Source organism: Histomonas meleagridis (assembly GCF_020186115.1).
Source record: "Histomonas meleagridis strain 2922-C6/04-10x chromosome Unknown contig_56, whole genome shotgun sequence".
Classification (NCBI taxonomy): Eukaryota; Parabasalia; order Tritrichomonadida; family Dientamoebidae; genus Histomonas; species Histomonas meleagridis.
The window spans coordinates 70943-88806 of NW_027150899.1; the positions used below are offsets into that span (position 1 = coordinate 70943).

The window sequence follows — 17864 nt, forward strand, 5'->3', positions numbered from 1 at the left end:
TCAAATTTATTGTAAACAAAAATTTATCCTTTTTAAATCAGATTTAAAAAATAAATCAGTAAATAAATTTCTTATTCATTATATGAATTCAACTAAAACATAATGCCTAAAAATTATTTGAATACAATACTTTATAAAATATTAATTTTTACTTAAAAAGAAAATTATTAGGAACAAAACTATAATACAGCAAATTATGGATGAGTAAAAAATGGGGGATTTTTGCTCAAGTAAGAGTTTAACTATGTGTATATAACCATTTCCAGATGCAATCATAAGTGCTGTTTTAAATAATTTAAATAATTTCCAAATATTATTTCAATACATTAAATTAAAAAATTAAATATTAAATAAAACAAATAAATATCTTTAGCATTAATATCAATTCCTTTTTGTTCAAGAAGTAATTTGGCGATTTCTGTATAACCATTCCTAGATGCCCAAATAAGTGCTGTTTCAAATATTTTGAATAATTGCCAAATATTATTTTGAAATCCAAAATTATTAAAATAAAATATAAATAAAACATATAAATATCTTCTGCATTTACATCGATATCCTTACATTTCATAAGTAATTTAACAATTTCTGTGTAACCTTATTTAGATGCATTTATGAGAGGTTTCGAAAGTAATTTTAATAATACCCAAAAACAAATTTAAACTATAAAACTTTTTAATTAAATTTTATCTTCAGAATTGGCATTAATTCCTTTTTGCTTAAGCAAAAATTCAACTAATTTAATGTTATTATTTTGAATTGCTTTATAAAGTGCATCAATAAATAATTATAATAATTCCCATTTTTGAATATAAAATTTCAAAATTTTATAATAATTCTTATAAAAAGAAAAAAAATCTTTTATATTAATATCGATTATTTCATGTTTTGTTATGAACTTATATAGATCAGTACACTTTTCCTTTAGCCATACGATTAGTTCCAATCGAAATATTAAGAAAAAACATCAAATAAATTTTTGAAACATAAAATTATATTAATGTGAACAAGATGCATAATAAGTAATTTTTTTGATTGTTAATATTGATCAATTTTTTATAGTATAAATATTTAAAAAGTTCTTTATTTCTCGATATAATAGATGAATTCAAAATTTTTTTAGGAAATTCAGTTCTTTCTGCAAAATATTCGACAAGAAAAATATTTCCAGTTCTTATTGATTTTCTTATAAACCTTTTATCAATATGCATTCCTTCTTTTATTAAAAATGCTAAAATTTCAAAGTTATAAAATGTAATACACGTTTTTCCTAATTTACTTATATCAATAACTTTATTGTTTTTATTTTCGTAAAGATAATAAAAGATATCATTTCGATGAAATTCAATAGCTGTTTCATATGCATGTTTAAATGATGAATGATTTTTCTCACATAAATGAATTATCTCTAAATTTCCACCTGCAACAGCATATTCAGCTGCATTTTTAATTTTAGATCCATTCATAAGTAAAAATTTAAAGCATTTAATTGATCTATAAAATGCTGCATAATTAATTAATGAAACCACACTTTCATAAAGATATTCAAACCTTTCATAAGGTGATGGCTTAATTATTTGATTAAAATTAAAATTTATTTGCGATGATATTATTTGAAGTTTTTCGACATCATCATTTCGAATGATTGTTGGAATTTCATTTGGGTTATTTCCTTCATGAATGAATTTCTTATGAAGTTCAAAATCATTTTTTGAAAGATCTTCATAATGTTTCATGAAAAAATTATTGAATGGATAGAAATCATCATTATCATCAAAGTAATAATCATCCTCTTCTTCTTCAAAATCATCATTATCATCATTATAATCATTATCATCATTATAATCATTATCATAGCCACTATCCTCATATTCATCAGATTTATCTTGTTGCGAATAGTTTTCAAAACATTTAATATCTTCCTTTGATTTATAATGAGCAAAATAAAGTGATTTCTTATTTCTAATTGTTTCTTGATCAATTAAATTATTTTCATACATTTTTTGAAGAAGATAATCTGATTCCTGTGTATCAAGGTAAAATAAAAAACTTGAAAAAATTTCAACGACTTTATATATCTTTGTTTTGCTACCTTTAAAATATATTTCTTCTTTTGTTTGAAGTAATTCCAAGTAGTCAAAACATGTTTTTTTATAAAAAATTGGCCATCAGATTTTAAAAGATACTCTAAATATAGATTAAAGACATTGAATAAATTGAAAATATTTTGAAAAAATTGAACATTGTGTCGGGACGCCATTTGGTATTTTTGCTTGTTCAATAAAGCAATTTTATATCTTCATAACTACACATTCCCATTGGGTGTGACTAAGCTCACCATATCCTCTTCCGAAATATATGGCAAATAGTATAATTTTTATGTTAAAATTGAGCGAAATCATGATTTTTTTAAAAATAAATTCCGATAATTTAAATTTATTATCTTTACCGTATAGAGATTATTTTTTATTGAGAATTTCGAAAACTATTTTTTTGACAAGATATTTTCATTTTTTTGTGAGTACACCTATATCTTATTAAATGAGTTTTGCATGATTTTTTATTAACAAGTTTATTAATGCAATTTCTTTCTTTTTTGATTCTTTTCATCATTAGCCTTGGCCGATGACTGTATTCCTAAAGAATACATATTCCATATTGAAAATTCGATATAATAAAATTTTTATTACGCAGCACGAAAACCTTCTTCTTCATAGGCATCATCTTCACTAGGGAATATCGCATTTCTTGTCTTCCTATAAATAAATCCTGTAACGAGGTAACCAATAAAAAGGCCGGCAAGGACATCATCTGTATGATGTCTATAGTCGCGAATTCTTGTTGCACCGATAATTAATGAAATTAAAATCAGAACGAATCCAATAAAAGATGCAATGCCATGACATCTCTTACATATATCTTGAACAAATAAGGCCAAAAAGTAAAAAGTTGACATTGATGTTGATGAATGCCCAGATGGCCAGGATTTAAATTGATCATCTTGAGTACTCTTTTTGACATTTGTGCAATCCTCGTATTGTGTGTTATTACCACATACTGCATAAACATCAGGACGAGGACGTCCAGCATATCTTTTGAGAATCTCTGTAGCTGATAGTGTATTCATAAGACATATTACAAATACCCAAACAAGTGAAAATCCTCTAAAGTCAGCAAAATACTGTGGGAAAAATTTTTGCAAAAAAAACGCGCCAACGAAAATAACAATTGTAAAAATACCAATTAACAAACAAAGAAGCCACTCAGGAACACGATTAGTTTCCATGTGAGGAAACATTGAGAGAGAATCATTTTCGGGAACAAATAAAGGTTGCATTTTAAGTGTAAACATAAGAATACCCAGTACTATTATGGATACAATTGCAACAATAAGATTTGGGACATCAATTCTATTGCAAATATTCTTTTTTACTGTAGTTTCCATCCAAATGATTTGACTTCTATAACGATCCCATCGAATGAACCGAAAAAATAGCTAAACATAGAAATAAATATATATAAATATTCTTAAATAACAAGCGTTGCTAGTGTAGTGGTTATCATGCTAGCCTTCCAAGCTTGTGATCCGGGTTCGATTCCCGGGCAACGCATTTTTATTTTTTAAACCCAACCCCCAAAGAATCAAATAAAAATGCCACCATAAAAAAGGATACAAAAAATTGTCAAAAAATGGAAAAGAAGCCGAGCGAAGAACTCTCAGTATTTATCCAATGGTTAGTCCAACAAGGGATATTTAGTGTAAATAAAAAATATGTTTATTTCAAATGTTTAAAGTTTTTTCCTTTAATTTAGATTTCATCAAAATATTTTGAAACAGTACTTCAATGGGCATCACGCGAAGGTCGTGTTGAAATTGTAAAGGCTATTCTTAGGCGAGAAGTTTTTGACATTAATGATAAAGATATTCGTTTGTTTTATTTGATTTTTATTTTAATAATTTAAGATTTCAAAGAAATATTTGGAAATTTTTTAAATTTTTTTATACAGCACTTATGTATGCATCTATAAAAGGTCATTCAGAAATCGTTAAATTACTTCTTGAACAAAAAGGAATTGATATTAATGCCAAAGATATTTATTTGTTTTATTTAGTATTTATTTTAATAATTTAATACTTCAAAACAAGATATGGAAATTATTCAAATTATTTCTTACAGCACTTATATTAGCATGTGCAAATGGGCGTACAGAAATAGTTAAATTACTTCTTGAACAAAAAGGAATTAATATTAATGCCAAAGATATTTATTTGTTTTATTTATATTTTATTTTAATAATTTTGGATTTCAAAATAATATTTGGCAATTATTCAAAATATTTGAAACAGCACTTATTTGGGCATCTAGGAATGGTTATACAGAAATCGCCAAATTACTTCTTGAACAAAAAGGAATTGATATTAATGCTAAAGATATTTATTTGTTTTATTTAATATTTAATTTTTTAATTTAATGTATTGAAATAATATTTGGAAATTATTTAAATTATTTAAAACAGCACTTATTAAAGCATCTTTTAAAGGTTATTCAGAAATCGTTAAATTGCTTCTTGTACAAAAAGGAATTGATGTTAATGTGAAAGATATTTATGTTTTTCATATAAAATTTATTAAAAAAAATTTGGTATTTCAAAATAATATTTGGAAATTATTTAGATTATTTTATACAGCACTTATTTTGGCATCTTTAAATGGTCATACAGAAATAGTTAAATTACTTCTCGAACAAAAAGGAATTGATATTAATGCTAAAGATATTTATTTGTTTTATTTAATATTTAATTTTTTAATTTAATGTATTGAAATAATATTTGGAAATCATTCAAATTATTTAATACAGCGCTTGTTTGGGCATCTAAAGGTAATCATTATGATATCGTAGAAATAATTGTAAAGAAATGTCAGATATCAAAGATATCAGACTGTACAAACATAATAATTATAAACTCATAAATAATTCATTTAATTTTGTTTTTATTTTCGACAGAACCACAATCTTTAGTTATGACGATACTTGTTCCAAGACGTCGACCAAAGTGTTGATATGATTTTGGTTACTGTAGCCAAAAATCTAGGTGAGCAGCAATATTTAAGTGACTTATAATACCAGATGAATAGACATTAATCGTACATTACGTTATGAATATTTGAATTCATCGTTTTTGAATAAATATCATTACATGGTTTTTGCGAAAAACATTGATGTTATAATCATTATCGTTTTCAAATAATTACCCTTTATTGCATTTTTGATTATTTCATTTTTTTGTTTAATATAATTTTGATTATTATTCAATTTAGCATCAATAATAGTGATTAACGAATGTAAGAAACATATTAATATCAAAAATATTATTAGATATTTAGAAATAAAAACCAAAAATTTTATTCAAACAAACCATTTCAATTTTTTCTGGCATTTTTGGGGCGTTCCAACAACCGTCACTTTACCCATTAATTTGACTAGGTTCATCAGGCTAAATATGTACAATTCTCAAAATGTTTTTCATCAATTTTCTAATTTTTGCCCATTCTATTCATGTAGGAATTGATGTAGGATCATCTTTTACAAAATCGGCTTTTTCATCATTGAGTGAAACACCTGAAATAGGATATAACTATGATTCAAAAAGAACTACACCCTCATATATTGCTTTCCGCGCTCCTTCTAATTTTACTGTTTCTAAAGAAAATCCATTAACTAATGAAGAAGCAGCACAATTAATACCATCTTTTGGTGATAAAGCCTTATCAATCATTGAAATACGTCCTCACCTTGGCTCTGGACACATGCAACTTTTTATAGATTTAAATGAATCTGAGACAGAAAGACTAAGTCAAGAATTATTAATTAATTCCACTGCTGCCAAATTTTCATTTTCTGATCTTTTAACACTTTATTTCAAACTCTATATTGAATGTATTTCCCATGGAAAGAAAGTCACATCAGTAACATTATCTGTACCTTCACATTTCACTCTTCCTCAAAGGCGTATCTTAGAATCAGCAGTAAATAGAGCAGGCTTTATTTGTTTACCACCAATTGATGATGTTGATTCTATTGCACATGTTTACTCATTTGAAAAAACGAACAAATTCACTTCACAACCGAAAACTGTTCTTTTTATTGATGTTGGAGCTACAACTTTAACTTCATTTGCAATCAAATTCGAGATTCAAAAGGACAAGAACAAATCGCAAGGAAAAGCAATTGCACATAAACTTTCATATGAAATCCAACGAGAAAACGGAGGTTCATTTCTTACAATTTCACTTGCGAATTACATCAAAAACAAATTGAATTTGGTAAACCTTTCAATTTCAGAAAACCGTCGCTTGATGTCTGTTGCCGAAAAGCTTAAAATTCAACTTACAATACTTAAGTCAGCTTCATCTGTTGTTGAAGATATCCAAGGTGAAGACAAAGAAATAACAGTCACACGTGAAGAACTTGAAGAATTATCAAAACCATTAATTAATGATCTTATTCAAGTAGCTAAAAAAGCATCAGAAGGAATCGAATTTGATGAGATTGAACTTCTTGGAGGTTCATCACGATTACCAATTGTTATCTCATCACTTAAAGAAGCATTTAATGTTACATTTATTGGCCATTCATTAAATGCTGATGAATCCTTTGCGATTGGATCAGTTTATTATTCACAAACGTATAATAATGTTTCCAGGTTTTCACCATTAGAAATCGATTCCAATTATTCATTCTATACAATATATGGAACATATGGAAATGAAACATATGAACTCTGTCGAAAGAACAACAAATGTATCAATGAACTTAAACTTAACATCATACCAAACACTACTTTTATAATTCGATATGAAAATGATTCATATATTGATACACTTGAAACCAAACAATATGAATACAAATTCGAAATACCAATAAACACAACAACGACTACACTTCTAATTACATTTAAAGATTCTCCATTTGATATCAAACAAGTCAAATTATGTAACGAAAGTAATAATAATTGTCAACCAATAAAATTCACACCAACACAACAAATATTCGCAGCGACGCCAATGTATTATTCATTAATTAACTCCGAAACGCATCGAAAACGAATTGGTGAATTACGAAGTAAACTCGAACAATTTACACATCGAATTTTAGACGAAGTTGAAAACAATAAAACAATTTCAACATTTACAAATTCGGAACAACGATTCCAAATCAAAAGTGTTGCAGAGAAAGTCAAAAATTGGATTTATGAATATTCGGATGTAACAAATGATGAAAAGAATTACACAATACAATTCGGGGAACTTCGTAATGTCATAAATCCAGTGTACAGTCGAATCCAATTAAATCGGACGTACACAATAACATTCGAAATTATGTTTAAGACATTACAAATGTGTCGTTACGCATTGTACATCGAAATACCAAAGAACAGAAGTTATATCAACAAAACTGATATCGATAGCTTCAAAAAAATGTTCACAGAAGTCGAAAATTATTTCATCGATATCGTAAATAAAACAAAAGATATACCGATGTGGGAAGAAAAGAAAATACCGGTGAAGGAGTTGAGCGAAAAGGGATCGAAACTCTACAAAGAGTATTTGAGGGTGATGTCAATAAAGCCGCCAACAATCACAGAAAAGATACAAAAGAATTCAAAGAATTTCTTCCAAAGAATCACAGAGAGATTCAGAGCACTGTTTAAGAAAAATTCGGTACAAAAGCCAAATGTGACACCGCCACCAGAGCAGAATAAGGAAACGTCAAAAGAACTATAACTATAATAAACATCATAAAGTATTGAATTTTGCTTTGAGAATATCAACAAGTGGAAGCAAATGTACATTACACTACGCAAAGGAGGCCAACAGCGAATGCGTAAAACGGTGTTCAGCCTATGGATTGGTTCAGGATACCGCTGATATTTAAAATGTGTAATGTGATATGAAACAATATAACGTTGTAAATAACTTTTTAAATGTTTTACACGGAATAAAAAAGCAAAAAGCGTTCTTTCCATTTAAGAAAACTATTGAGATTAAAATAAATTTGCCTGCAAATACATTGTTATGGTGAACACGTGATTTTTAAGTGTTTAAATAAAAGTTCAAAATTCTTGATGAATTTGTTCAGAATAAAAAAAATAAAAAATTTTGCTTCACCCAGGAGTCGAACCTGGATCAATAGCGTGTAAAGCTACTGTTCTAACCGTTAGACTAGTGAAGCAACTCGATTTCTTTTCTGGAAAAATGCATAACATAATTAATTAACCTTTCAGCATCAATTTGAAGGAGAATTTGATTTATATAAAGTAAACAATTTTTTGATTCCTTTTTGATGTTGTTTGACGCATTTTGTTTTTTGGATGACAGAGCACGGGAGTGAAATGGATAACGAAAATGCTGAAGCCCTTGTTCAGAAGTCATTTTCTGAATGGCAAAATGTATTTTCTGATTTGATCAATTCAATTGAACATCTTGGAGAAAGTATTAACAAAGCTGTAAACTGTATTTTTAATTTCTAACTTCAGCTCATGGAAAAGGATATATGGCTTTAGTGCAAACTGAAGATTGGCTCAATAATATTTATGAAGAGACATATCAAAAAGGTTCCGAAGTTAAAGATGTACTTCATGAAGTGCAGCAAGTGCTTCTTTGCTAAAAAATATTGACAGCTTTTTCTTGAATCATTAAGTCATTAAATGATTTCAAACAATTGAAAATTATTTTTTGTTAATTTTTTTATTCTTCTTTTTTAAAAATTTTCATCAAAATTACTAAAACATAATAATTATTGCAAAAATGAAAACATGTTGTTGTTCGCAAAACCGTTTAATGCAACACCTGAAAGATCTTATTAAAACTCATGATTTAAGACTTTTTATTATTTATTCTTTAGATATTGCGTTAAAATACCAATATAACATGAGATAAAACCAATAATTATTAGTAATAAAATTTTATTTACTTTATTCTATATTTCTATTTTACAATGTATTTCATTAAGTATCTTTAACTTTGCGGCTTTTTTCTCCATATAAATAAATTCCAAATTATTTTTTGGGAATTACTTAATATAAAAACAAATTTATTTCATTACCAATATCCAATGGTACATCAGGCGATTCATCGATCATTATCTTAACCAAATCCTTTAATTTAAATTTATAAGACGCTTGTTCTTCAATCAGCCATAACGGCACTATTACTCTTCGATTATTTTGTTCTGTTTCATCAAGTGGATAAAAATCTTCATGAATAATTTCACCATCATTATCAACAGACAAAATCGAGCCATTATTATTACACCCACAATAATCACAATTACTAAAAACTGTACAACAAATTTTGCTTTGAAACGGGAAGTCAATTCCCTTTTCACACATTTCATGTGACCTGATTAAAATTTTCAATGAGTTCTCACTCAAAAATTTCTGAAGAACATCTTCACCAAAAAAAGAACCTGTTCCACGCGTGTTAGGTAAGAAACCATTGGTCGATGAATTAGGATCACTCCAAAGTAAATCGCTTATTATTTTATCTTTTTCAATATTTTCGATTTTTGATTTTTTTGAAAGATCAGTTAATGAATGTAAATCTTCTGATATACCTCCATGAACACAAAAAATGGTTTCGTTAACAACTGCAGCAATTGGGATATATTGAAATGTGTCAATAAATTCATGATAAAGAATTCCGTTGTATTTTGAGCAACATTCTTTAAAAAATCCATAAAATTTTGGTAATATTGTGGTTTCATGATTCCCTCGAAGAAGGAAAATGTCATTAGGATACTTTGCTTTAAGGGAGTATAGTAATATTAAAACTTCAACTCCAAATTTTCCTCGATCAATGTAATCACCCAAAAATAAATACTTTGTATATGGTGGATACCCTGATTTCTCAAATATACGAAGAAGATCATCAATGTTTCCATGAATATCACCAACAATTTTAAGATTGGCGGTAATATTTAAAATGATTGGTTCATCTTTTAAAATTGGTTTAACATAGGAAATTAAATCTATAATTTTATCATAACTAATTAGCTTGCTTATAGGTTTGCAACTTCCTGTTCTCGATTGAAGAATTTGGCAAATTAAATCATTCACTTTGTTGTCCATCATATTTCTGATTTCAGAAATGAGAAACACTTTATTTGAATTTTCTGAAGCAAAGAATTATTTTCTGAACAAACATCGTTGTTTTCTTCGTGTTTTCCAGAAAACCTTGGCCAAATAACCGTCACGGGTTCTTTGACATAAAATCAAAAAAACTTTCAGTAATTGGAATATAATTTTGTTTTTGAGTCAAAAATGTAACATAGAAATGATATTATTGGAGGAGAATATCTTTGTGTGTTAGGTTTATTGAGTAAATTTTTCAACATGCAAATTTCGAATTTTTTAGCATTATTCTATAAAACACTTTCCCTCATGCCTATCATAGTCGATTGATCTTCACACATAGAAAAAAACATTGGGAATCTTGAATTTTTTCTAATTTACATGTATGCATTAAACAATTATTATTTCATTATTTATTTCTAATAAAATTCCTTAGATAAAATTAAGAGCATGATTTGTTTTTGAAAAACACATATTTTACTTTGAAATAACTAAGCTTAATTGATCAAAAATTTTTTTAACTTATATAAAATTGTATTTTTTAATGAGAGTTAGTCATTTATTAATACAACTTCAATTTATAATAAGTTTCTAAAAATATTTAAAGTTTTCTCAGAAAATGCACAGTTCTAAATCAATCATCCAAACAACCTGAAATTATTTTGCTTAAGATATTCAGATGGTCAAATATTTTATGGTTTTTAATAATCCGATAAATTCTTTTCTCTCATATTTGATTTTAAAGTTTAAAGTTTGTTTTATATCTTCACAATATCAAATGCAATTTCAATTAACATTATAATAGTGTTGATATAATTATATTTCAATTCCATTAGAATCATCATTATGTTATGTATACATCTTATAACTTGAAAGTAACATAATATTTATCAAATAATTATCTATTTCATCAACTAATACTTTTATATGATATGTACACTTCTTATTTGAGTATAGATCTTTTTTTAATATACATGTAAAGGAACAGTATTGAAATATATAACTCTATTTTATTGTTTATGTTTCAAACAAAACTATGTTTTCGTGGAAAAAAAAATTGTTTGTTTTTTTATGAATTAAGTTAGTAATAGCATAACATTCCAATGAGCGATGAAATCTTACTACTTGAAAGACAAGAATATCCATTGATTCATGTTTTACTCACCACAGGAAAACGCATTGACTTCCAACCAAATCAAAACTCGAAAGTAAGTGACATCATTTCTATGATCCAAAATGATGAAACAATCAAGAAACCAAAAAACCGAACAATATGTTTAATTTACAGGGGAAGAATACTTGATAAAGATGAACAGATTACAAAAATAGAAACATTAGATGAGTTTACTCTTCATGCTTTTTTCAGAGGAAATCAACAAAAAATAAGACAAGAACCAATGGAACCAGAGTTAAAAGGTTTCGATCGCCTTTCTAGGATGAATTATAGTAGAGAAGAAATTGCAGAAATTCGAAATAATTTTCATCGGTTGCAGGGAACAATGAATGCAACAAATGAAGAAAGAATGAGCGCAGAAGAAGAGTGGTTTCCTGTCATTTTTAACCATGAAAACCCATTAGAAGATATTCAATTACAAATTTCCAGAATGAACAGACACGTTTTGATAAATGGCATGGACCAAAACAGAGAAGATGAAGGATATTGCTATGTTAGTCAGGTATTAAAGTTTGTATTTGGATTCATGGCAGGAACTATGTTTGGAATTGGAGCGATTTTATTTATTTTGATTCAAAATGATATGCCTTTATTTTTAGGTATATTTTCAGGTATAACTTTTCACTATGCTTTGAAATATGTATTTGGAACAGATTTTTAAGATCAATTTAAAAAATAGTTTTGGAAGTTTAGTTTTAGGTGAAATAAATGCAATAAATAACCACGAATATAATTTTAAAAAGATTCATCTTTGCTAAATGTGATATACAATTTACTTATACTTAAATAAAGCTATCTGGTTGACGTTAGTCTTTTGAATAAGTTTTTTGTTTTTAATTAAAGTGAATTAAGTGTTTGCGCACGACGACTCTTTGTCTTCATTGTTAAGTGGGGCGCCCCAATAAAACCAAAATGGCGGCAAATTTCATATGAGCAAAAAAACTATAAATTTCCTTAATGAACTCAGAACAAAGCTTCATCAAAAAGGTGTTACGCGTAGAGCTCAATGGATTTCATTTAGCAATAACCAAAATTTGACAACAGTACAATTTGCAAGGCGAGCAAATGCTATAGGAATTGGAATTTCAAATAAAGAAGCCAGTGCAATTTGGAAGCTAGTTGGAATCAATTCAGATGTAATGCGTTTTGAAGATTTTAATCGTTTACTTGATCAGCCTATCCAACCAGATTTACCAATAGAGAAGAAACATCAAAAGCCAACAATTCCTAAAAAGCCAAAGCCAAACACAGACCATCATATTGACCCTAATCTTAATGAAAATCCATCACTAATCTCAATTTTTGAGAGCAACAAAAGAGCTCTTCTTATGAAATTCATTGAATATGATCCAGCAATCACAGGTGATATTACTCCTAAGATGTTTGAAGAAATTTGTTTTTGGTTTTTACCCAATGCTTCAATCGATGAAATAGATTCAATTATTCCAAAATATGAATTAACTCCAGAACGCTTTGACTACCTTATCTTTATGTCTGATATTGCACATCTTTATACGCCTAGTCAGCACCAAAATTATGAAGCCAACATTCCTAAACCACCATTAAATACAAATGAAATGGAAGAAGAGGAACTTATAGAAAAGCCTCTTTATGTCAAACGTGAGAAAAACACTAGTGGCATTGATGATGATTTATTAGATGCTGCTACATATTCACCAGAAAGTGATGAACGTTATCCAAAACGCTTCACAAATCAAAAATATAGTCAAACACATTCACCTAGGCGTCAAGTACCACCACGTAGTCCCGAAACAACCTATAGTTATCGTTCAAACACACGACCAAATTCTGATTATTCTTCACGACTATGCGCAGATGATATTACAGATGCCAAAAGAATCGAAAATCTTTCACCCGAAGATTTAATGGTTGAAATTTCGAATCATGTTTTCAAGTCATCGATGGGAAGTAAATATTATTATCAAAAGTGGAGAGATGTACAGAAAAATGCTTTAGATACAGAAGATTTTAGAGATGGATTAGCACGTGATTGTAAAATTATTGTTCCGTATGATGAATTAGATTACTTAATAGAAAGATATGGTGGCCCAATGTCATTAAGTTCTTTTGTACGATTTCTTTCTGATGGTAAAAAGTACGAAGAAGATGAAATGATAAAAACAGGTGAATTAGAAATGACAGAGGATGATGCATCTATTAATGAAATAGCTAAGAAAATTAAGGGAAAGGATTGGGAAAGAATAGTATATCATTCTTCATCAGTTGATGAAATTTTGGAGGAATTTGAAAATCAAGGAATTTTCATCACTCCTGATGTGGTTGGAAAGTTGTTATCAAAATTGGGAAGATCGGGACTAATAAGTGCAATAAAGAAGAAGATGAAGAATTATAAATAAATATTTTCAATATTAAATACATTCAGCATCTTATGTTATGAACTGTGTTTAATTTCATCTGAATTAGAGTTTTTTTTATTTGAAGCTAATCAGGATTAAATTCTTAGTTTTTAGATGCGTTTTAAGTAACATAAAGATCTTGGAACTAATAAATTTCTTCTTGTGATAACTTATTAAAAAAAAATAATCAAATAGATTTTTATATATTAACAAAATGATCTTCTTTGAAATCTTCAACAAATGGATCTTCTGCAATGTTCGACATTTGATCAAGAACTGAAAATCTTTCTGTCGTATTATTGTCATTCGTTTCAACACTTATCGCGTCTTCTTCATTTTTAGTTTTGTTTCGTTGATGATTAAGAAATATAACAACAATTATTACAATTAGAATAATAACTATTATTACACAAACAATAATGATAATAATAACAGTGTTCGTTTGTTTATCATCATTACCATTATCATTTCCTTCATTTTGTTTGAAAATAGTAAAGAAATTTGAATAATAACTGAAATATGTCGAATATTGAATAATCGTATAATTATAATATAAATATTCTGTGATGAAATATGTAATAGATGAAGATAACATTGAAATGATATATGTATTTGATAAAAATGAATAATTTGAAATTGTCTCTATAAATGATATCATATATTTTAATGTTAATGAATATGAATATGTTGTGAAATATTCAAATGAATTCTCTATTATAAATGAATTAGATTTACTAAATGTATTTGATTGTGTATATGTATTTGATTTAGTAAATGTATTTGATTTAGTAAATGTATTTGATTGTGTATATGTATTTGATTTAGTAAATGTATTTGATTTAGAAAATGTATTTGATTGTGAATATGTATTTGATTGAGAAAATGTATTTGACTTAGAATATGTATTTGATTGTGAATATGTATTTGATTTAGAAAATGTATTTGATTGTGAATATGTATTTGATTTAGAAAATGTATTTGATTGTGAATATGTATTTGATTGTGTAAATGAATTTGATTCAGTGAATGTATATGTCGGAAAGCACTCTGGAACTGTTTCATATGTCACGCCAAATATGCCAAATGTTTTACTTTGATATGTGCTTAACACCATGACTTCAATTTCAACTGTAACATAATTAAAAGATTCTGCTTCAAATGTAGGTTCATTTTCACCATAAAAGTAAACACATTTAAGGCTATTACAAGAACTAAATCCGTATATTTCGATTGCATTTACATTTTTTCCAATGGAAACAGTGGTCAGACGAGTAAATGATGAGAATAAACCTTGTGATATTTTTGTGAGCTTGTCTGTAATGGTAAATAATTTGAGTTTTTCACAATAACAAAATGTATAATTACCGTAATTTTCAATGTTATCACAATTCGTAATCTCTTCTAAATTAGAAAAATAAAATGAATGAAATCGAAGAGAAGTAACTGTTGATGGGACTTCATATGTATTTCCTTCTTTTGCTGCTGGATAATAGTAAATAGTTTTAACATTTTTATCATAAAGAACACCATCATCATTTAAATTACAAAAATACGGATTGTTTTCAGACACTTTATAAAACTTAACACTATAACAATACCTAAAAACAGCATAACCAAATGAACTTACTGATGCTGGGAAAGTGATGTTCTGTAATTGCTCACAATTGTCAAACGCACGATCTCCAAATGATTGAACACTTTCTCCAATTATAACTGATTCTAAATTTGAACAATTAGAAAATACACGATCTTCAATTGATGTGACATTATTGCCAATTATAACTGATTTTATATTTGAACAATAACGAAATGCTCTTGATCCAATCGATGTTACAGAATCACCAATTATAACTGAAAGTAAAGAAGTCCATTGGTAAAAAGCATAACTTGATATTGTTGTAACACCACTTTCAATTATAAGATGTAACGTTGTATCTTTGTAATTAGATCTTTCATCAAATTCACTTGAACTAGTGATTGTAAGTGTTGATGTTTCTGTAGAAAATGTTTCTGTTGAATGAATGAAAAAAATAATGAATATTAAAGGAAGAAATTTGTTTTTCATTATTTTATTAGATTTTATTAACTTATTAAATAAATTTATTGATATGTGTTTCATTTTGTTGAAAAATAATTTAGTGACAAAAAAAGTGAGGAAAATTATTAAAAAATTATGTAGTAACATACAAGAGTTTAAATAGTATGTAGTTGAAGACCATAATGCTTTTTTAGTATTAATAAGAATTGAATATTTTGTTGAAAATTGTTTGTCATTTGAAGTATTTCTTGGATGAGGAATGGAGTTCGTCAGTGACAAATCACTCACATCTAAAATACTGCACGAGCGAAAGTCAAGAAGCATTTCAGCAAGGCTACACCTGATTTGTATAGTTTACATATCTAACCATCACAAATCAGCTATTCTGTAATAAACCAATGATTCAAAAACTTTTAAATTAGTTACTATTCAAAATTTGAAATACCTGCCCACTTTTATTTCAAATTTTTTTGATACCGTATCAATTTTTCTGGGCTAAGGCAACGTTCCGGGAACTGTGGTGATATCTATTCATAAATTTTGTGATCACTTTTTTAGTATGCACACTTAAAATATCTAAAAACATATTAAAAGTTTCAATAAGTTCTGATTGAGCACTATTTTGTTTATAGAAAAACCCTGTCTAAACTGCATTTCATTCAAATTTTGACAGAAAATTAATCTTATATCATTAGTAAAAATTTTAATAATTTTTGGATTGTAGTGAAATATGGATCTTTAGGATCGTTTTTCTTGTTTTCTTCTTCAGTTTTATAATGTGAATGATAATTGGTATTAAAGTTTTCGAAAATATTTATATTAATTCATTCGTTTTCGATCAGGCTTGGGCAATGTTGAAAATGTAATTGGCCAATTTGAATAATCGCATTGAAAAAAGTGACGGAACCCAAATTCGAAATTTACGGTTAAGAAAATTAATCTGGCACTTTTTTCAACATTGGTCAATCCTGTTTTCAATTAAGCTGGGAAAACTCAAGCTTTGCGAAAAATATTTTTACTCGTTTTGAACAAACTAACACCACATTATGTTAATAAGATTTTCATCAATTTAAATAAAATTCAAAAAAAAAATTCCGCAATATTACAATTTCGTTATTGATGAAATAAAATATACAAAAATTCAAAAACATGATTGAAATCAATTTTTCTATCATTCAAATTTTTCTTAGGCTTTTGAAATATTTCATTATTTATTTTGAATTTTTCATTGAATATAGCTTGAATATAGTTACTCGTTTTCATAGTTTTGCTTATGCCTAGCATAAGTTGATAAATAGTTGAATATATTATTTTTTTCGCCATATCAGAATCAAATTTTTCATGGAGAAATTTGAAAAAATCATCAACAATTTCTTTTTTCATTGTTTTAAAATATTCGATGTACTGATCTTGATAAATTGAGCTTCGATTGAAATTGTTTGATTCCCAAATTGCAATTGCTAAATGAAATGGGGAAAATGAAAAAAGTATATTTGGAATAATTGAATGAGTGTTTGATTATTTAATTTTTTATCTTTGATATCAATTTTAAGAATACTAAAGTCACAGAAAAACTCCCGTTTAAAATTACGGTTAAAGAGTTTGAATGACTTTTAATTCTCAAATAAAAATTGACTATAACCTTTCAGTTTTTCAATTGATTGTTTATTTTCGATGATGAATGCTGGAAAAAAGTCTCAATTGAAAGCCACATGGAACAGCTGATGTTTATCCGGAGATGGTAAAGAGCCGTGCAATAGGCAATTTCTCGAACGGTTATCTTGAAACCCATGAGTGGTCAAATGCAAAATCAGAAAGGAAGCAGTTTCTATTTGCTTATGAATCTTGCAGAGAAAATGGTTTTTCAGTGAGCCAATATGAACTTGCGAGGTTCTTCGGAATCGAAAGAACCACTGTCCAATATCATATTGAGCATCCTTTCTCTAATTTCGAGAATATCCAAAGGCCAGGTGGTAGACCCGCTATTCTTGATGAGAATGAGAAGCTTCAGTTGATTGATTGGATAGAAGAAACACTCAAGCTCAGATACCCAGCAACTTACCAAAAAATATAAAAGTTTATTGAAGATAAGTTTGGTAAGCACCTATCCATGGACACAATCAGACACATGGTTTACTCT

General features: G+C 27.6%; 3 protein-coding genes across 3 annotated transcripts; 2 read left to right on the plus strand and 1 right to left on the minus strand.

The window, feature by feature from the left end:
• Positions 1-2686: 2686 nt before the first annotated feature.
• GO595_007689 (PAP2 superfamily protein) lies at positions 2687-3445 on the minus strand (the record flags this gene model as incomplete). The annotated part of the gene is made up of 1 exon (XM_067921179.1): positions 2687-3445. The coding sequence occupies one exon, from the start codon at positions 3443-3445 to the stop codon at positions 2687-2689; it is 759 nt and encodes a 252-aa protein (XP_067772125.1).
• A 2364-nt stretch (positions 3446-5809) lies between these two features.
• On the plus strand, positions 5810-7786 carry GO595_007690 (Hypoxia up-regulated protein 1; the record flags this gene model as incomplete). The annotated part of the gene is made up of 1 exon (XM_067921182.1): positions 5810-7786. The coding sequence occupies one exon, from the start codon at positions 5810-5812 to the stop codon at positions 7784-7786; it is 1977 nt and encodes a 658-aa protein (XP_067772126.1).
• Positions 7787-12237: 4451 nt separating this feature from the next.
• On the plus strand, positions 12238-13686 carry GO595_007691 (uncharacterized protein; the record flags this gene model as incomplete). Its single annotated transcript, XM_067921183.1, has 1 exon — positions 12238-13686. One exon carries the CDS (start codon positions 12238-12240, stop codon positions 13684-13686), a length of 1449 nt encoding a protein of 482 aa, XP_067772127.1.
• Positions 13687-17864: the final 4178 nt, after the last annotated feature.